General features: G+C 39.4%; 1 protein-coding gene across 4 annotated transcripts in view; it reads left to right on the top strand.

Moving 5' to 3' along the window:
- The window catches only part of LOC111145641 (ubiquitin associated protein 2), a 138,802-nt gene that overhangs the window by 42,097 nt on the left and 75,645 nt on the right, over positions 1–21,060 (top strand). For 3 of the 4 annotated variants that reach the window (XM_022500691.1, XM_022500693.1, XM_022500690.1), the window contains exons 2-4: positions 1,523–1,659; positions 16,260–16,337; positions 19,026–19,136. In XM_022500691.1, coding sequence (XP_022356399.1) covers positions 1,564–1,659; positions 16,260–16,337; positions 19,026–19,136 — 285 coding nt within the window. In that variant the 5' untranslated portion in view covers positions 1,523–1,563. Of the gene's footprint in view, positions 1–1,522; positions 1,660–14,808; positions 14,899–16,259; positions 16,338–19,025; positions 19,137–21,060 lie in introns of those variants that run through there. The other variant, XM_022500692.1, reaches the window with a different exon arrangement.

Here is a 21,060-nt window from a genome sequence, read left to right as displayed (position 1 = left end):
TATTTATTTATTTGACAGACAGAGATCACAAGTAGGCAGAGAAGTCAGGCAGAGAGAGGAGGAAGCAGGCTCTCCGAGGAGCAGAGAGCCCGATGTGGGTCTTGATACCAGGACCCTGAGATCATGACCTGAGCCGAAGGCAGAGGCTTTAACCTGCTGAGCCACCCAGGCACCCCTATTTCTTTATTTTTATTTTTATTTATTATTATTTTTTAAAGATTTTATTTTTTCGGGGAGCCTGTGGCTCAGTGGGTTAAAGCCTCTGCCTTCGGCTCAGGTCATGATCTCAGGGTCCTGGGATCAAGCCCTGAGTTGGGCTCTCTGCTCAGCAGGGAGCCTACTTCCTCCTCTCTCTGCCTGTCTCTCTGCCTACTTGTGATCTCTGTCTGTCAAATAAATAAAATCTTTAAAAAATATATTTTTTCATGAGGGACAGAGATGTAGAGGCAGAGGGAGAAACAGGTCCCTGTGGAGCAGGGAGTCTAATGCAGAACCTGATCTCAGGACCCTGGGAGGATGACCTGAGCGGAAGGCAGATGCTTAACTGACTGAGCCACCCAGGCACCACTTTATTTTTAGTTTTTAAAAAGATTTATTTTAGAGCGCAAGTGAGTGGGGATGGAGGAGGTAAGAGAGAGAGAGCTTTTTTTTTTTTTTATATTTTTTTTATAAAAGATTTTATTTATTTATTTGACAGACAGAGATCACAAGTAGGCAGAGAGGCAGACAGAGAGAGACGGGGAAGCAGGCTCTCCACCGAGCAGAGAGCCCGACGCGGGGCTCGATCCCAGGACCCTGAGATCATGACCCGAGCCGAAGGCAGAGGCTTTAACCCACTGAGCCACCCAGGCGCCCCGAGAGAGAGAGCTTTAAGCAGACTCTGTGTTGAGCACTGAGTCCACATGGGGCTCGATCTCACAACCCTGAGACCACGAACTGACCTGAAATAAAAACTCAGATGTTTAACCAACTGCACCACTCAGGTGCCCCTAGGATTTTATTTTATTTTTTGGTTTGGTTTTTTTTTTGAGAGAGAGAGTATGCGCAAGAGAGTAAGTGAGAGAGAGCTTGAGCTGGGGGAGAGTCAGATGAAGGACAGACAGACTCCCCACTTAGCAGGGACCCTGATGCAGGGCTTGATTCCACAACCCTGAGATCATAACCTGATCCGAAGGCAGACACTTAACTCATTTAGCGACTGAGGCACCCCCTAAGATTTTATTTTTAAGTAATTTCGGCCCGCAATATGAGACTTGAACGCACAACTGTGAGATCAAGAATTGCATGCTTCACTGTCTGAGCCAGCCAGGTGCCTCAACCATAGACTTTTAGATAGCATTAGTAAAATTGGCTTAATTGTTAGTAGGAAAATACAAAATCCTAATGGATTGTTTCTTGAGAATTTGTGTTTTAGAGAGCTGTTAGGTTTTGTCTTGTATTTCCTCCATATTCCTGAATTTTATCCTTGCGTTTTACTATGGTTTTGAAGTTTTTGCTTACTACCATTCTGGCTTTCTTGCAGATTTTCTATTTTGTACATACGTTATTTTGTATATACTGTATATGATGACTTCAGTGAGCAGTGACCGTTCACGAGGTGCTCGGGAAAAAACACAGATTTCGACACAGGCATCACAACTACAGAAACAAGTAGTACAGGTAAGTTTTTGTGGACCTCTTGTTTTGTATAGAGTTATGTTAATTAAAGTGCACATACTCTCCTTTGTTGGTACCGTAAGATTTTGAATCTTGTTTTTAAAAAGTAGGTTGTATTCAGTGGGAAAGAGAAAATATCATGATTCAGGTACTGTTGGACATTGTTTCTTATCTATTTGTGAACTTTTTCCTCTCCCTATTAGCATCTAGGCTATCCTTTTTCTTTTCCTTTTTTTTTTTTTTTTTTTTTTTTTAAAAACGATTTTAAGTAATTTCTACACCCAATATGGGGCTCGAAGCTAAAGCCCCGAGGTGAAGAGTCACATGTTCTACTGATTGAACCAGCCAGGCACTCCTCCTTTTCTTTATTAACCTAGGTATTTGCCTGAATGTAATACGGAAATCCAGGATATATGGATAATTTATGCTCTGAAGTAGAGAAATAGGTGAATTATAAGAGACAACGAAAAGCTGCTTTTTCTTAAAAGCATTGTTAGCTGGGGAAAGTCAGTTAATATTAAGATGGCTTTTAATTAACAAGGTCAATATAAATAAAACATTCAATGTTAAATAGTCCCTCCTGGGGTGCCTAGGTGGCTCAGTCAGTTGAGTGTCTGCCCCTTGATTTCGGGTCAGGTCATGATCTTAGGGTGGTGGGATTGAACCCTGTATGGTGCTCTGTGCTCATGGTGTGTCTGCTTGAGATTCTTTCCCTCTCACTCTGCTGCCCCTAAAATAAATAAATAAAAGAAAATCTTAAATAACAAATAGTTTCTCCTTCTGAATTTGTTTATATTATTTAAATGATGTGAGATAAGTTAAATAAAATGCTAAGTATAGTGCCTGATACAAGATTGAGCATTTTATAGATATTATTGAGTAGACTTGCAAACCTTTTTTCAGAGGTCCATCGTAAATTTCAGATTGGTGATTTGACCATGCTTTGATAGCTAATTACAAGTACTTTTTTTATAATCAGTCATAACCAAGTGCCCTGTGGATGTTAAGGGACACAGAGAGTAGACTGTTGCTTTACATTTTTCAATATAAGGTTAACCTTAAATTTTGCTTCTGTCAGTAGACTTACAACTCTGCTGTTCAGTGCTTATTTCTAAATACATTTATTCTGATAGATAATCATTCACAACTGATACGAAAGATGACTTTTTTTTTTTTTTTAAGATTTTATTTATTTATTTGACAGAGAGTGCAGGAGCACAAGCAGGGGGAGTGGCAGGGAGAGGGAGAAGCAGACTCCTTACTAAGCAGGGAGCCCGATGTGGGGTTTCATCCCAAGACTCTGGGATTATGACCTGAGCCGAAGGCAGACGCTTAACTGACTGAGCCACCCAGGTGTCCAAAAGACTACTTCTTGTTGCAAAAATTTTGACTATACTACACCCTCCTTTTGTAGGTGAATGCTTATGAGGCTATTCATGAAACATTTTCATATCAAAGAAGAAATACAAGTTAGGAGTAATCATAGGTGCAGCCCTGCTTATAATCAAATAAATATAAACTAAAACATCATTTTGTTGTTTATCGAATTAGTCAAAATTAAAAGTGTAATCTTTATATGGGGGAAAAAAAAGTGTAATCTTTTAGGGGTAACTGGCTGGCTCAGTCAGTGGAGCATGTGATTCCTGATCTCAGCATTGTAAGTTTGAGCTTACAAGTTTGGATGTAGAGAATACTTCAAAATAAAAAAAAAATTTTTTTTTTTTAAGTGTAATCTTTTAGGGGTGCCTGGATGGCTCAATCAGTTAAGCATTTGCTTTTGGGTCATGATCCCAGGGGGATCATAGTTCTGCTTTGGGTCATGATCCCAGGGTTCTGGTATGGAGCCCAGCATTGGGCTCCCAGCTTAGCAGAGCACCTGCTTCTCCCTCTTGCCCCTGCTTGTTCTCTCTCTCTCTGTTTCTCTCTCAAATAAACATCTTTTAAGAAAACTAAAAAATTTAAAAAAAAAGTGTGATCTTTTAAAAAGGGCCAAATGAAATGTTGAGAATGTAAATTGTTTCCATCTCCCACCCAAGTAGAGTCCTTGGGCTGATTTCCAGTGAATCAGAGTTTCCAGACTGTTCTCCCAAGGGTTGTTGTCACGATTAGTTTTCATGGTCCCTTTTGGGGCAGCTCATTTTATGTAATTAGATAAAAAACTGCCCGCTGAGCTGTGGGAAGGATTCTTAGACACTTAGATTCCTAATTTTCCCTTTTTATAATGTTTGAGAATTTCTCAAACAGTATGAATAACATTGTTAATGTTCATTTATCTCATCTAATCTAAGACCATCTTAGATTATGAGTAAAGTGGGTCTGTCACTTTACTAACTGAATTACTTAAGTCTCTTTGAACCTCACTTCAAAACAAAACAAAACCCAAAAAACATGCTTTGAGGTTTATAGGAAAGAGTAGTACACACAATTCCTGAATCTCCTTTGTTCAATCTCCCAGATACTAACATTTTTACCATGTTTATATTTTCTCCTTTCTACAAAGAAGAAACTATGTACAGTTTGCCCCCCACAACCTTTTGAGAGTTATATACCACATCTGAACACTTCAGTATTTTTTTTTTCCAAGGACATAGTTATAGAACCGTTATTAAAAAATCAGGAAATCAGCTCATGTAATCTACAGACTATATTATTCTTTCCCCAGTTGTCTCAATATTGTCCTTTTTAGCTAATTAAGTGCTTTATCATACATTGTATTCAGATGTCTTTTCTCTAGTCATTTTTTTTAAAAAGATTTTATTTATTTATTTGACAGAGATCACAAGTAGGCAGAGAGGCAGGCAGAGAGAGAGAGAGGAGGAAGCAGGCTCCCCGCTGAGCAGAGAGCCCGATGTGGGGCTCGATCCCAGGACCCTGGGATCATGACCTGAGCCGAAGGCAGAGGCTTTAACCCACTGAGCCATCCAGGCACCCCTCTAGTCATTTTTAATGTGGAACTTTCTTTCCTCTGTTTCATAACATAGACCTATTTGAATATAGGCCAATTACTTTGTAGAATATCTACCAGCTTTAGTTTGTCTGAGATATTCCTCATGATTAGAATGGGGTTATAAGATTTATTTTATTATTTTTATTGCTTTTTAAAAGATTTTTTCTTTTATTTGGAGAGTGTGTGCACACAGGCAGAGGGGAGGAGCAGAGGGAGAAGCAGACTCTCCACTGAGCAGGGAGCCTGAGGCAAGACTTGTTCCCAGGATCCCGGGATCATGACCTGAGCTGAAGGGAGATGCTTAACCTACTGAGCCACCCAGGCGACCCAAAGATTTATTTTTTTAGAAGGAGTTTGAGTGTGCATGAGTGGGGGAAGGGACAGAGAGAGAGAATCTCAAGCTGACTCCCCTGCTTGAGTCGGGAGCCTGAACTGGGGATTGATCACATGACCTTGAGATTGCAACCTGAGCTGAAATCAAGAGTTGGGCTGCCCAACCGACTGAACTATCTGTCTTTCCCAGGTAATACATTTTTGGTAGAAATACCACTGAAGTGATGATCTTTTCTTTCTTTCTTTTTTTTTTTTTAGATTTTATTTATTTGACACACAGAGAGAGAAATCACAAGTAGGCAGAGAGGCAGGCAGAGAGAGAGGGGGAAGCAGGCTCTCCGCTGAGGAGAGAGCCCAATGCAGGGCTCGATCCCAGGTCCCTGAAATCATGACCCGAGCTGAAGGCAGAGGCCTTAACCCACTGAGCCACCCAGGTGCCCTGTGATGATCTTTTCTTGATGCATCATATCATGTTGTTCAGGACATAGATTTTTACTATATTCTGATGGTCATTTTTATCATTTGTTTAAAGTGGAGTTTCTTTATTATTGTGTGAAGAGAGAACTCCAGGTTTTTATTTTTACTAATTTATTTTTATTCTTATTTATTTATTAAAAAAATTTAAAAAGATTTTACTTATTTATTTGACAGAGACAGAGAGGGAACAGAAACAGTGGGACTTCCGAGAGGGAGAAGCAGACTTCCCGCTGAACAGGGAGCTTGATGTGGGGCTTGCTCTCAGGATCCTGAGATCATGACCTGGAGCTGAAGGCAGGCATGCTTAACCGACTGAGCCACCGAGGCGTCCAGATCTCCAGGTTTTTAAAATGTGACATGAAGGGGCGTCTGAGTGGCTCAGTTGGCTGAATGTCTGCCTTAGGCTTGTGTCATGCTCTTGGGGTCCCGGAATCCACAGCATCAGTCTCCCTGCTCAGCAGGGCTCCCTCCTCTGCTCCTTCCTGGGCTTGCGTGCTTTCTCTGCCTCTCTCTCTCAAATAAATAAATGGTTTAAAAAAATGACTTGGAGCATGATGTTTACTTTTCAAGATGGTTGTAAGGAATTAGAATTGGTATATGTTGTATTCAGGAAGTGATAACATTTACTCATTGTATATTCCACTCAAGTTTTGAAGTGATTATAATACTGTTTGAAATTATGTTGGAAAATGCCTGGCTCCTGATCAACTGAGACAGGATCCAAAATTACAGTATGGAAAAACTGTTAAAACAAGAAAAAAAAATAGTAGACTATGTTAATAATGTTTATCTTTGGGTGGTGAACATAACGATTTAAAAAAATTGTATTTTGTTATGTTTCCAAATTTTTGGGGTGGCAGATACAACAGAAAAATATTTGGCTTCCATAGGAAAGTTGTCAAGACATTCTTCACTGTGAAAGTAGTTTAGCTCTGGAGTGCCTGGCTGGCTCAGTCATGAAGCATGTAACTCTTGATTCCCAGGTTGTGTGTTCAAGTCCTTTGGGGGCATGGAGTTTACCTAAAACATGAGGAGAAAAAAAATGAAAGTAGCTTAGCCCATTATAAGTCAAGTGAATGGAAGAGAGACTCAGAGGAAGAGATTAGTACTTCTGCTTTTCTTGGCAAGACTCTTTTTCAAGCTGACGGTTGGTGGATGTCACTATTAGTTGTTGTAGGGTAGGGTGCATTCACCTTGTTTAACTTCAAATTATCAGTTGATTTTGCTTTTTCCAGTTGTACAGAATTCTTGACATTTCCCAGAGGTTGTCCTGACAATTTTCCTGTCTTGAATTTATGTTTGGGGTTTTCTTTACTTTTTATTTATTTTTTAATTATTTTTTTAAAAAAGATTTTATTATTTATTTGACAGAGAGAGATCACAAGTAGGCAGAGAAGCAGGCAGAGAGAGAGAGGGAAGTAAGCTCCCTGCCGAGCAGAGAGCCTGATGCGGGACTCGATCCCAGGACCCTGAGATCATGACCTGAGCCAAAGGCAGCGGCTTAACCCACTGAACCACCCAGGCACCCCTGGGGTTTTCTTTATTGCATATTTAATGTAATTTCCTTGGCTAGGGTAGTCAACAAAGGTAAAAAATATTTAAAGTTCTGATGTGAAATGCTTTTTATTTCATTAATATGACAGGCTAGTGTTAAAGTACTGTAGTTGTTAGAACAGCTGTTAAGTGCATCAGGTCTGCTTCCAAAGTTAAGTTGTTTTTTTTTTTTTTCTTAAAGATTTTTATTTATTTATTTGACAGAGAGAGATCACAAGTAGACAGAGAGGCAGGCAGAGAGAGAGAGAGGGAAGCAGGCTCCCTGCTGAGCAGAGAGCCCCATGTGGGACTCGATCCCAGGACCCTGAGATCATGACTTCGGCTCAGCCCACTGAGCCACCCAGGCGCCCCCAAAGTTAGTTTAAATAGCTCTCTTAGGAAGAATACAGATGATACCACTGAAGAGAAATGCAAAGAATATTTGAGTCCTAGTGCTTAAGCTGAGAAAATTAAGTCTTAGTAAATTAGCACTTGGTATTTACCTAATGTATGACTTTACGTTTTATTTTTTATTTTAGGTATGTAGGTGTATTTTTTTATTTTATTAACATATGTATTATTTGTTTCAGGGGTGCAGATCTGTGAATCATCAGGCTTACACACTTAACAGCACTCACCATAGCACATACTCTCCCAATGTCCATAATCCAGTCACCCTCCCCACATACCCCCACCCCCCAGCAACCCTCAGTTTGTTGTGTGAGATTAAGAGTCTCTTATGTTTTGTCTCCCTCCCCATCTTTTTTTTTTTTTTAAAGATTTTATTTATTTATTTGACAGACAGAGATCACAAGAAGGCAGAGGCAGGCAGAGAGAGAGGAGGAAGCAGGCTCTCTGCTGAGCAGAGAGCCCGATGCGGAGCTTGATCCCAGGACCCTGGGATCATGACCTGAGCCGAAGGCAGAGGCTTTAACCCACTGAGCCACCCAGGCGCCCCTCTCCCTCCCCATCTTTATGTGTATTTTTTTTTTTTTTAAGATTTTATTTATTTATTTGACAGACAGAGATCACAAGTAAGCAGAGAGGCAGGCAGAGAGAGAGGAGGAAGCAGGCTCCCTGCAGAGCAGAGAGCCCAATGCGGGGCTCGATCCCAGGACCCTGAGATCATGACCTGAGCCGAAGGCAGAGGCCCTAACCCACTGAGCCACCCAGGCGCCCTTTATGTGTATTTTTAACATAAGCTCCACACCCAGTGTGGGGCTTGAAGTCATGATTCTGAGATGGAGCTGCAGGCTCTACTGAGCCAGCCAGGGGCCCCTTAACTTTACATTTTAGAAATTTGGGAGTGAAACAATATAAAATATATGTGGAAGCCCTAGACTGTTGCCTATAGCAAAATGCTATTATCAATAACTGTTCTTACAGTCTTTAGAGAAAGTCAGTTCAAGTGTTTTCTTGTTAATACTTTGCAAGATAGTTTAATAGAGTCAGGGGAAGCATTTTTAGCCATCTGTAACTTGTGTACGTTAAGGAAGAACGGGCATTCTCAGGCACTTTTCAAGTTTAAATATTGCTGCTTTTAGATCTGTTATTGGTGACTCTTTTCCCCCCTGCCCTATTACTTGTAATCCCCCACCCCTTTCAGAAAGATACTACAGCCAGAATCCTTGGTTTTAGCTGTGTTTTATACTCTGTGTCATTGCTGTATGCTGTATTTTCTGTCTGAAATGTCTTGAACCAGTCACATTCTTTTTTTTTTTTTTTAATTATTTTATTTATTTATTTGAGAGAGAGCGAGCGAGAGAGAGAGAGCATGAGAGGAGAGAGATCAGCAGGAAAAGGCAGACTCCCTGCCAAGCAGGGAGTCTGATGTGGGACTCCATCCCAGGACTCCAGGATCATGACCTGAGCCAAAGGCAGTCGCTTAACCAACTGAGCCACCCAGGCACCCCTCTTTTTTTTTTTTTTTTTTTGTAAAGATTTTATTTTTTATTTGTCAGAGCATAAGCAGGGGAAGCGTGACAGGCAGAGGGAGAAACAGGGTGAAGTGTTGAAAATTTTTTCCCCCTAACATTTTTTTTTTTTTTTGAGATTTTATTTATTTACTTATTTGGCAGAAAGAGAGAGAGCAGGCACAAGCAAGCAGAGTAGCAGGCAGAAGGAGAGAAGCAGGCTCCCCGATGAGCAAGGAGCCGGATGTGGGACTGGATCCAAGGACCCTGGGATCATGACCTGAGCCAAAGGCAGCCGCTTAACCAACTGAGCCACCCAGGCATCCCTCCCCTCTAACATTTTATTATGAAAATGTTCAAATACAAAGAGTCGTTGAAAAGAGTAGTATGGTAAAGACCCATATACTCAAAATTAGCTTTTTTCTTTTCTTTTTTTTTTTTTTAAGATTTTATTTATTTTTGTGGGAGAGGAGACAGACAGCAATAGAGAGCACAAGCAGGGAGGATAGGGAGAAGCAGGCTGCCTGCCAATCAGGGAGCCTGATGTGGGGCTGGGATTGTGACCTGGGCTGAGGGCAGGCACTTAACTGACTGAGCTACCCAGTTGTCCCAAAATTGGCTTTTTGATATATTTGCTTTATTACATCTGACTGGCTATCCATTATTTTATCTTATTTTCTTGATGCATTTCAAGGTAAATTAAAGTCATCAATATACTTTAGTCCTAGGCTTTTTAGTGTATATACATATATAACTAGAGTTTGATACTTGTTTAGGTTCCTCTTCTTTTTTTTAAAAGGTAAAATTTATATACAGAGACATTTTAAGTGTTATCAGATCATTTTTTGTCAGTCCTCTCAAAATGTAGAACATCACCCTCATCCCAGAAGGTTCTGTGGATTTTATTATGTTTTCTTGGTACAGACATCCTGCCTTCTTTTAGGGTTCTGGCGATTTTCTTTATGTACTGCTGATTTCTTTTACCTTGCCTCTAACTCTCATTTTATCTTTCTGTGTGCCTCTTTTCCCTTCAGACTCTGCAGTTTTCCCATAACTAATGTGGAGTGTGTTCTCCCAGTTTTTTAGTCCTTGCACACGTTGTGGTCCTTTTCCTCAGTCTTCAAGTATTTTCAAGAAAAAAATATCCTCTCCCTTTACATCTCTTCCTTCTTATGGTAACCACACTAACCACACTAACCTAGACCCTCATTACTATATTCTTAGACTGGTAAAATAGCTTTCTCCCTAGCTTGAAGGCAGTATGATTGATACACTGGGCACTACAGACCTCGGGTAGTTAGGAGCCCTGTGCCTTTAACACCCAACATAAAGTGTTAATAAATTGCTTAGGGGCACACTATGGAGTTGAACTGTAGTACTATGTCTAAGATCTTTGCTAGCGATAAAATTGAAGCTCCACTTCATGATTTAATAATTTTTATAATAAGAACTTTTTTGGTCTTATGGAAGGATAATGCTTTAGGGATGAAGAATTTCATGATGCTTGCTTGCCAGATCGTTGTTAGCCTTTTCCTGTATAACAGTTTTAATACGTTTTCTGAAGTTTGCATGCATATTGTAAGGGTATATATTTAGACATTTTCCATCTTTCTTCGTATAGGTATCCCCCTACTTTCCTTGCTTAATTGCCACAGGACTCTTCTTGTCTAATTGCTTTAATTAGACCCTCCAGTACAAAAGGTTAGAACAGACACCTTTTTCTGTTCTTGATCTTGGGGGGAAAGCTTTCAGCTCTCCTTCAGTATTAAGCATTTTGTTAGCTGTGGTTTTTGTAGTTGCATTTATTAGGTTGAGGAAGTTCCCTTCTATTTCTAATTTGTTGAGTCTTTGTTATCATGAAAGGATATTGAATTTTATCCAATGCTTTCTCTATGTCTTCTGAAATATTCATGGGGTTTTGTGACTTTATTAATGTATTACATTATTCAGATGTTAACCTTGAATTCTTGGGATAAAACTTACTTGTAATAGTATATAATCCTTTTTGTATGTTGCTGGTTTGCTAGGGTTTTGTGGAAGATTTTTCATCCATAGTGGTATTTTTGTGTAGTTGTCTTTTCTTGTGATGTTTTAAATTTTGGTATCAGGATAATAAAACCGACCTTATAGAATGAATTAGGAAGTGTTCGCTTCTGTATTTTTTGGAAGAGTTTGTAAAGAATTGGTATTGGTGTTAATTCCTTCATCATGTGGTAGAATTTACCATCTTTCCTGGGTTTTTCTCTGTGGGAACTTTTTATTTATTTATTTAAAGTGGGCTCCACCCTCAACATGGTGCTGAAATCATGACCCTGAGATCAGGAGCCACATGCTCTTTTGACTGAGCCAGCCAGGTGCCCCTATGAGAACTTCCTGATGGCTTATTCAATCATTTGTTAAAGAGTTTTTATTTATATTGACACAGTTTCAATAGTTACTGTCTTTTTAGAGGGTATACAATTTGTGGCACACATTTGTTTATGAAATTCTCTTATAAACCTTTTTATTCCTCTAACATAGGTAGTAATGTCACCTATTTCATTCCTAATTTTAATGACATTAATCTTTTCTCTCTTTTTTGGATGGATTTAGCTGAAAAGTTTTCAGTTTCGTTGATTTTTTTCCCCCCTCGCCAAAGAATCAGATTTTTTCCCCCTCTTTTCTACTCTTTTTCACTTATTTTTACTGTTGTCTGTTGTTTACTTCTTTAAAATTAAACTATTTTTAAAAAAGATTTTATTTATTTGTTAGAACGAGAGAACAAGCACAAGCAGGGGGAATAGCAGGCAGAGGGTGAGGAAGCAGGCTCTCCCCTGAGCTAGGAGCCTGATGCGGTACTCGATTCCAGGACCTTGGGATCAGGACCTGAGCCAGAGGTAGATACTCAACTGACTAAGGCACACAGGGGTCCCTAAAAAACTATTTTGAAAGGGGTGCCTGGGTGGCTCAGTTGATTAAGCATTTGCTGTTAGCTTAGGCCGTGATCCCAGTCTCGTGAGATTGAGCCTGCATTGCGCTCCCTGCACAGTGGGGAGGCTGCTTCTTCCTCTCAGTCTGTGCTCCCCTCTCCCTCTGTGCTCTCTCCAAATAAATAAGTTTTTTTTTTTTTAAGGTTTTTATTTATTTATTTGACAGAGAGAGACCACAAGTAGGTAGAGAGAGAGGGAAGCAGGCTCCGCGCTGAGCAGAGAGCCCAATGTGGGGCTTGATCCCAGGACCCTGAGATCATGACCTGAGCTGAAGGCAGAGTCCTAACCTACTGAGCCACCCAGGCGCCCCATCAAATAAATAAATCTTAAAAAAAAAATCTCTACACCCAACATGGGGCTTGAACTCTCAACACTGAGATTACATGCTCTACCAAATGAGCCAGCTGGTCACCCCTTCTGTCATTACTTCTTAATTTTTTAAAAATATCACCCTTTAACCTATTTCTTTTGAAGCATTAACTGTTAAAAGTTTATTTTTGTGTTCCTTCTTTGTGTGTAGTCCTCACTTTTATTTCTGAGTAAGAAAAAGACCTAATGCTATTTATATATCATTTTCTTTATGCTCAGTTCCTTTTAAAAATATTTTATTTATTTTAGAGAGAGAGCATGAGCATGGGAAGGGCGTTCCGAGGGGTGGGGGTGGGGAGAGAGAAGCAGCAGACCCCTCTACCCTGAGATCATGACCTGAGCCAAAGTCAGACCTTTAACCAACTGAGCCACCCAGGTGCCCCATGCACACTGCCTTTTAGTTTTGAGACAGAAGATAGCTTTATTCGCTAGGTAGGTTTTGTGTGTGTGTGTATTTTCATTGGTTATTGGGGTATTGCCTTACTCCTTATTGTTTTTCTTATAATATCTTTGTATGGGATTTGACCTTTATTTTTCTTGTCGCTCATTTTTTTTTTTTTTTAAGATTTTATTTATTTATCTGACAGAGATCACAAGTAGGCAGAGGCAGGCAGAGGGTGGGAGGGGAAGCAGTCTCCCCGCTAATCAGAGACCCTGATTCGGGGCTCGATCTCAGGACCCAGGTGCCCCTCTGTCACTCATTGTTATTTGCAGTGAGTTTTCCTTTGTACTTTCAGATGGCAACGTGGTTCTGAGTGGCTTTTCTAATTTCAGAGAGTTTCTTTACTGCGTAATTATGTTGGCTTACTTTCTGAGATTTCCTGACCCCACCCCTCCCCCAGTGTGGACCTTGTTTACTTTTCTCTATATGTAGTTTAATTTTGATTCTGCTAGTCGTTTTCTCTTAATGAGAGCCCTAGATGGTTAGTTTCAAGAGTTGATAATGGTGGGGCACCTGGGTGGCTCAGCAGGTTTAAGCATCCCACTCTTGATCTTGGCTCAGGTCATTATCTCGGCTCAGGTCATGATCTTGGCTCAGGTCATGATCTTAGGGTCCTGGGATTGAGATACTGTATCTGTGGGTGGTTTTTCTTTACATGTTTGTATTTGGAGGCTTGTGAGGGATACTGTGTCATCTAGTTTTATGATAATATTGTTGTCCATGGGATTTTGGTTTTGCTCTAAAGTTGAAGGAGTAGTTTAAAGAACTCTTTCTTATATACTCTTAATGAGATTTTTTTTTTAAAGATTTTATTTATTTATTTGATAGAGGGAAAGAGATCACAAGCAGGCAGGCAGAGAGAAGGGGGGAAGCAGGCTCCCTGCTGAGCAGAGAGCCCGATACGTGGCTCGATCCTAGGACCCTGAGATCATGACCTGAGCCAAAGGCAGAGGCTTAACCCTCTGAGCCACCCAGGTGTCCCTCCTAATGAGATTTTTAACATGGTGCCACTTTTGCTCTTTTACTTTCTTCTATATTTTATATCTGTATACACATGTACATTGTATGCATGTATTAATATATACATTATTTTTAGTTATTTCAGGTATTCAATTATTCCATTGTCAGTTACTCTGGTAATGTCCCTTGTAGCATGTTTCCCCATTCTAGTATAGTATCAGTACATACCCCTTTTGTTTGACATGTATCTTTAGTCTAGCTAACTCTTGGCCTTTGTCTTCCAAAATTCTGGCAATTTAGAAAAAAAAAAATAAGCAAGTTTTAATATAAAATACTCTTCGGGCCTTCTGGGTTCCTCAGTTAAAAATCCAACTCTTGGTTTTTGGCTCAGGTGGGTGGGATCAAGCCTAGCGCCCAGTGGGGAGTCTGCTTCTCTCTCACTGCTCCTCCCCCTGCTCATACGCTTGTACTCTTTCTCTCAAATAAATGGATAATTTAAAAAAAAATATTTTATCTGTTTGACAGAGAGAGATCACAAATAGGTAGAGAGGCAGGCAGAAAGAGAGGGGAAGCAGGCTCCCTGCTGAGCAGAAAGCCGGATGCGGGGCTCGATTCCAGGACCCTGGGATCATGATCTGAGCCAAAGGTAGAGGCTTAACCCACTGAGCCACCCAGGTGCCCCTAAATGGATAATTCTTAAAAACAACAACAACAACAAAAAACTTCAATGTGAATTTGATTCTTCCTCATGATTAGATTTAGGTTATAGAACTCTGATTGGAATACCACACAGAGGACTTTTGAGTATTTCTCAGATTATGGTGGGTGGAGTTATGTCCTATCTATCTGCCCCTCTCTGAAGATGTTGATTCATTCAGTCCAGAGTTCTTGTATTTCCTCTGATTTATTAACTGTGTTTCACCTAGCAGCTAAAAAACAATCATGTGGGGACACTTTGAGACCATGTGCAAATAGTACGTTCCTCATGCAACTTTCCCCTTAGAATTAGCTTTTATTAATGATTACTGACTTAACTAATCTTTACTATCTTACCACATGAAGATTTTCTAGCTTGGTAGTGTTTTTATCAATGTAATATTACTAAGTATATGTTAAAAAGATTATCCTTACTTAGTGACTTTAGAAATAAAAAACTAAATAGAGACCATTTTTCACTGATTAAATTGGAATTTTTTTTTTTTTTTTAAGTTGGAAAGATTTTGAGGAAACAGGCTGTTTTATACTGCTGGTGGAGAATAAATCTTTGTAGCCGGTGTGCAGAGAATTTTTGAACAGATGGTATGAAATGTTTTTCTTTCTTTTTTCCTTTTTTTAAATTTAAATTCAATTAGCCAACATACAGTACCTCACTAGTTTCAGATGTACAAAATACTTTTCTAGATACTTCTTTGGTCAGTAGTTTCACATCTTTGTATTTATTGCAAGAAATCTATCATGGGTATGTGTACAAATTTAGTTATAAGACTAGATCTTTGTAGTGTTTGAACAGAAAAGTTCGTTATTAGCTCCTGGATTTTTTTTTTTTTTCATTCTCTGTGCTCATTAATTAATTTAAATGGTTTAACTTTTAAAATATTTATGTTGGGAGTTAGTAAAGGTTTTTGTTAACAAGGGTAATATTTTTACTTTATTATTATTATCATCATTATTTAAAGATTTTATTTATTTGAGAGAGAGAAAGTGAGGGAGCATGAATGGAGAGGGATGGAGAGAGGGAGGGGAAGAAGGCGGCTCTCTGCTGAGCTGGGAGCCTGACTCAGGGCTCCATCTCTGGCTCCTGGAATCAGGATCTGAGCTAAAGGCAGACACTTAACTGACTGAGCCTCCCAGGTGCCCCGAGGGTAATATTTTTATTTCAGTAAATTTTTAGAGTAATTTTAGGTTCATTGGAAAGTTGCATGGAAATAGTACAGAGAGTTCCTATATGCATGCTCCTCAGTTTCCTGTTATCATAATCAAGGTACCTTTGTCAAAACTAACAAACCAAATTGGTATATTATTAAATAGCACACAGAATTAATTAATTAATTAATTAATTTAAAGATTTTATTTATTACTTGGGAGAGGGAGCATGAGTAGGGTGAGGGGCAGGGGGAGAAGCAGATCCCCTGTCGAGCAGGTTTATGCTAAGCATAACCTGAGCCAAAGGTAGATGCCTAACCAACTGAGCCACCCAGGCACCCCTAAAAATAGTATTTATTTAGTAAAATACAGCATTTGCTCTTCAGAGCTGACCAGGATATCTTAAAAGAGTTGACAGCAGTGTTGTTTTTTTGTTGTTGTTGTTGTTTCTAAGCCTGTGTCCTAGCAGTCTCCACTGTTTACTGTTCTTCTAATATTCTGTAGTTCTTATTTACTCCCTTTCCCCAAGGCAAAGAACATTTAAATGAGTCACATGGCCAGTTAAGATGAATAATAACTAGGTCATTTGGCCAAAGGAATGGGACCTTTATGCCATTTAATTTGATGTTTATTTGGGTTATGGAAGCAGGTTGTAAACATTTGAGAGCTCTAATCACTGTTTTTGTTACCATAGCACTGTAGTGCTTGAGCTTTTTATCTTTTTGCAGGAGATTTTGGCATCTAACTTGTATTTTAGGTGCTGAGGTCTTTTTAATAATTTTGTGTGTACTTTGCAGGCAACAGCTGAACAGATGCGTCTCGCTCAAGTGATCTTTGATAAAAATGATTCAGAATTTGAAGCTAAAGTTAAACAGGTATGTTTGTGGCAAAGGATGCTATTATTTTGGTAGTAGAATCTTCCTAGTCACTAAAATGTTACCAACAATGAGCTAGACATTGTGGAGAAGCACATTGACCTTGTCTGTACCTGTGTATAGAACGTACATTAAATATTTGGCAAGTTCTCAGAAAGTCTTGTTTAATGTTAAGAACCAAATTGCCGGGGTGCCTGGGTGGCTCAGTGGGTTAAAGCCTCTGCCTTCGGCTCAGTTTATGATCCCAGGGTCCTGGGATCGAGCCCCACATTGGGGTCTCTGCTCAGCGGGGAGCCTGTTTCCTCCTCTCTCTCTGCCTACTTGTGATCTCTGTCAAATAAATAAATAAAATCTTTAAAAAAAAAAGAACTAAATTGCCTTCTCCAAAATTGGTGATGATGAATCCAAACATATGCTGGAAAAATATAACATTAAATTTTAGTTTGATGTCTTCATATACAACTTTAATGAGAGTCTTTTTTGGTAATAAAAATTTCAAAATCTTCTTTCCTGATAAGGCTGCTTTTTCTTTCAAGATTCTAGAAATCAAGCTATATAACCCTTATCTCGGTCCAGACCTTGGTAGAGGTCTACAAGTAATTGCTGGAATAACTGTCCCACAGTGAACTTGTTACTGAGAGTTAGCTGCAAAACGAAAGAAACCTTGGTTCTTTTCACTGCTACTGTAAAGGATTACAGAACAGCAGAATGAAAGCGAACAGAGTTTTATTAAAGTACGTCCCAAGGGAGAAGCAGGCTAGTCAAGAGAAAAGATGGCTTTGGAAACTTGGTAGTGTGGCCTTTTCTTTTGGGCAGCCCTAGAGTTGCAACAGTGACAGGCCTTGGATTATATAATAATAAGCCAGCTACCATGTTCTTTCCCAAGTTGTATTCAAAATGCCTACATGGGGTAGCAAACTGTAACATTATTTCTATTTTAGAGATATTAGGTCAAATAAGGACAAGCTACTGCTTTCTGCACGAGTGCAACAAGCACAACAAATTTAGCTCTTACTCCTGCCCAGGATGTTGTAATGACAAACCCATTGCTAGATGGGTAGAATGGGGTGGTCCCAGTCTGTCTTCATTCGGGGCTCTCCATCTTGATATCTAAGGTCCATCATCCTATTGCTCATGCCTAGCTTCCTGCATAACTTTTCCCCTTTACTGTGTCAACTGTTTGTTAATACTTACAGTTGCTGTCATGATAGCACTTATTTTCTGGAATGAGATTTATGTACAGTTTGAGACATAATTCTACATATCATATTGTCTTTTATCTGACTAGTATAGCAGATACACAAAAAAGGAACACTGGTCCAGGAGTTCAGAGTTTTATGGTTAAACTTTAGTTTGATCTCTTACTATTCCAGTCACTGGGGGGTAATTTTGATATTTAATGTGCATCTTATCACTTGTATACTACAGGCGTTGGGTTAATAGAGACACTGATAAAAACTGACACTAGTTGATGCCCAAAGACCAAAGGACTGGAAAGCTGTAGAATGTGTAGAACTTTCACCGTGCAATGGCAGGGAGGAAAGCAGATAGAGTGGTACAGTGCAAAGAGTTCTATTCATGAGATCAGGATACCTGGACTCCAGATAGGCCTTCCTGTTAATTAGTTCTTTGATCACAGAGAAATCACTTCATATGTTGGTGTCAAACTATTTTGAACAGGTGGTACACACTAAAACAGTTAAATGTGTGTAAAACACAAGAGATACTTATATCGTACATTTGTTTGCTGGTAATTGAGAAACCTGTATATTGTATCTAATTTGTGATTGTACTTGTGATGAAAATGTTAAATAGCTTAATCTCTCCTTTTTTCTTTTTTAAGATTATATTTATTTATTTGACAGAGAGAGAGAGACCACAAGTAGACAGAGAGGCAGGCAGAGAGACCGGGGGAAGCAGTCTCCCCGCTGAGCAGGGAGCCCGATGTGGGGCTCAATCCCAGGACCCTGAGACCATGACCTGAGCCGAAGGCAGAGGCTTAACCCACTGAGCCACCCAGGCGCCCCTTAATCTCCCTTGGTAAAGAGAATGTACCAAGGGGCTTTCTTTGATTACTTCAAATGTAGCACCCTGTTGAAGCTGCTTGCACAAGTACAATGTCTAGGAGTGAGTTTGTGATAGCTGTAGAATTGCATTTGTGAGACCTTTGGGTGTTGTCACTTACTATGTTTATGGAGTCTTTTTTTTTTTTTTTTTTTTAATATGGAGTCTTCTAATCCAAGCAGTGATAAACCACATAGGGAATGTTTTCTTTGTATAACATAGTTGGACTAGATGTTCTGTCATGGTGGCCATGTATACTTTGAGTAGTTCAGAATTTTGGGAATCCCAGGCCATTGAACTAAGTTGGAGTAGTCAGAGCTGATCCTGAGTATGCTGAGAATGTTGATATATATATATATGTATGTGTGTACTGCTCATTAATAATCTGATACTTAGTCTTCTTGGAGGAGAGTTGATTTGTTGTTTGATTCTATTGATGAAAAGAGAAGTGATGGTCACAAAAAGCAGGTAAACCTATTCTTGCATTATGAGCTCAGGGTCTGGAAGGAGGTCATCTTCATGTGGAAGGATTGTGTAATTTCTGTTTATAAATAGAAGAATCTTAAAATTGGTATCAAGTGCCATTTTAGGGTCTCCTTAACCATTTTCTTATAATTTGAACAGCTTATGGAAGTGACGGGGAAAAATCAGGATGAATGCATAGTGGCCCTACATGACTGTAATGGAGATGTGAACAAAGCTATCAATATATTGCTGGAAGGGAATTCAGACACGGTAAGAATTATTAATAAATACTGTTAACTGATTTGCAGTGCTAAGATTTATCTCCCAATTCCCTGTTGCATTTTGGACTTATCTTTTTTGGGGGTGGGAGTGGAGGGCATTATGGGTTCCATTCCATGTTTGTTTTAAGACCGGAAAGAACGCTAACCTGAAATGACTGTTTTTGTTATATACGGTTTCTTCATGAAGTTGTAGAATCTGAAGACTTGAAAAGGAACTTGGTGTTCTACCCCAGCCTTACATAGTTTCCAAATTCTCTGGGCCTGTGGACATTTTCACCATTTAAAACTTCTCTTGGCTTCACTGCTCATGTTTCTTCATCTCAGTTGTCATCTCTTATTACTTCTTACATCTCTAGACTAAACGAAAACCTGAGTTTGCTCTATATCTATTTGTTTATGTGTGAATATTCTACAGACACATTTTCATGACCATTTGACAGATAAAATAAGAAAGAAAGGTATTGTTGTTTTAAGCTTAGTAAATTTTGAGAACTGTGCAGGCACACTAAAGCTTATCCCTTTTATTTTAGGAAGGAGACAACTAAAGCCGCACAAGGCCATGTCAGCCCTAATCTCTTGATTCTCCATGGAGATTGCACTATCTTGTCTTGTCTCTTTTCTTTTCATTTCATTTCCTTTCTTTTCTTTTCTTTTCATTTCCTTTCGTTTCATTTCTTTTCTTTTCTCTTTTCTTCCCTTTCTCTCCCTTTCCCTTTTCCTTTCCCCCTCCCCTCCCCTTTTCTTTTCTTTTCTTAGATTTTATTTATGAGAGAGAGAGAAAGTGAAGGGAGGGGTAAAGAAGGAGAGGGGGGGGTCCCCGCTCAGGGCTCAGTCGTAGGACTGGGGTATCATGACCTGTGCTGAAGGCAGCTACTTAAACCAACTGAGCTAGCCAGGCACAGTGTTTCATTTCTGTTTCCTTTCAAAATTAATTAATTAACTAATTTGAGAGAATGAGCATGAGCAAGGAGAGGGGTGAAGGGTGAGGGAGAGGCAGGACTCCCTGCCGAGCAGGGATCCCAATGCCAGGCTTGATCCCAGGACACTGGGATCATGACCTGAGTCAAAGGTAGATGCTAACTGGCTTAAAGCAGCCAGGTGTCCCTCATTTGTATTTTCAGATCACCATTTCAAAACAGATTAAAACAACTAATGATTCTCCTTTAGATGGGGTATAAGGATGTACACAACCAACGTGCCTTCCTTGTCACTGTTTGGGTTTAATCAGGTTCTTGTTTTTAAGGATAAGGTTGTATTAGGGACAGGCTATATAAAAATGAACTGCTGTGACAAGCTCAGTAGTAAAATGAATATCTTTATTTAATATGAAATAAGCAGAATGAGTAATGTAAGAATGAGATGTCTGGGATAGTATTTCACTATCTGAGTATAGCAGTATCTATGGGTAAAATTCCACGCAAGATGACACTAGTCTGTCAGTTTGTTGGGTAAATGCATTATGTTAAGTGTCAAAATAAATAAAATTTTGAATGGTTTTTGTTTGCTGATACTTAGGCTTATATTTTCTGGGTTTTATAAAATATGAGGAATGTGTTTACTTTTTTTTTTTTTTAAGATTTTATTTATTTATTTGACAGAGAAAGAGACAGCGAGAGAGGGAGCACAAGCCATGGGAGAGGGAGAAGCAGACTCCCACTGAACAGGGAGCCTGATATAGGGCTCCATCCTAAGACCCTGGGATCATGACCTGGGCCAAAGGCAGACACTTAACGACTGAGCCACCCAGGTGCCCTGGGAATGTGTTAACCTGATTGCTAATGGATGCAGTATAGAATGGCTCTCAGTTTTTGTTTCTTTGTGTTTGTCTTGTTTTTGTAGGGAGAGAGATTGGGGGAGAGACATAGGGGAGAGGGGGAGACAATCTTTTTTTTTTTTTTTTTTTTTTTTTTTTT

Source organism: Enhydra lutris, unplaced genomic scaffold, assembly GCF_002288905.1.
Source record: "Enhydra lutris kenyoni isolate GAN:26980312 unplaced genomic scaffold, ASM228890v2 scaffoldscaffold13, whole genome shotgun sequence".
Taxonomy (NCBI): Eukaryota; Metazoa; Chordata; class Mammalia; order Carnivora; family Mustelidae; genus Enhydra; species Enhydra lutris.
Note: the sequence above shows the minus strand (reverse complement) of the source record. Positions and strands in the feature narration are given on the sequence as shown.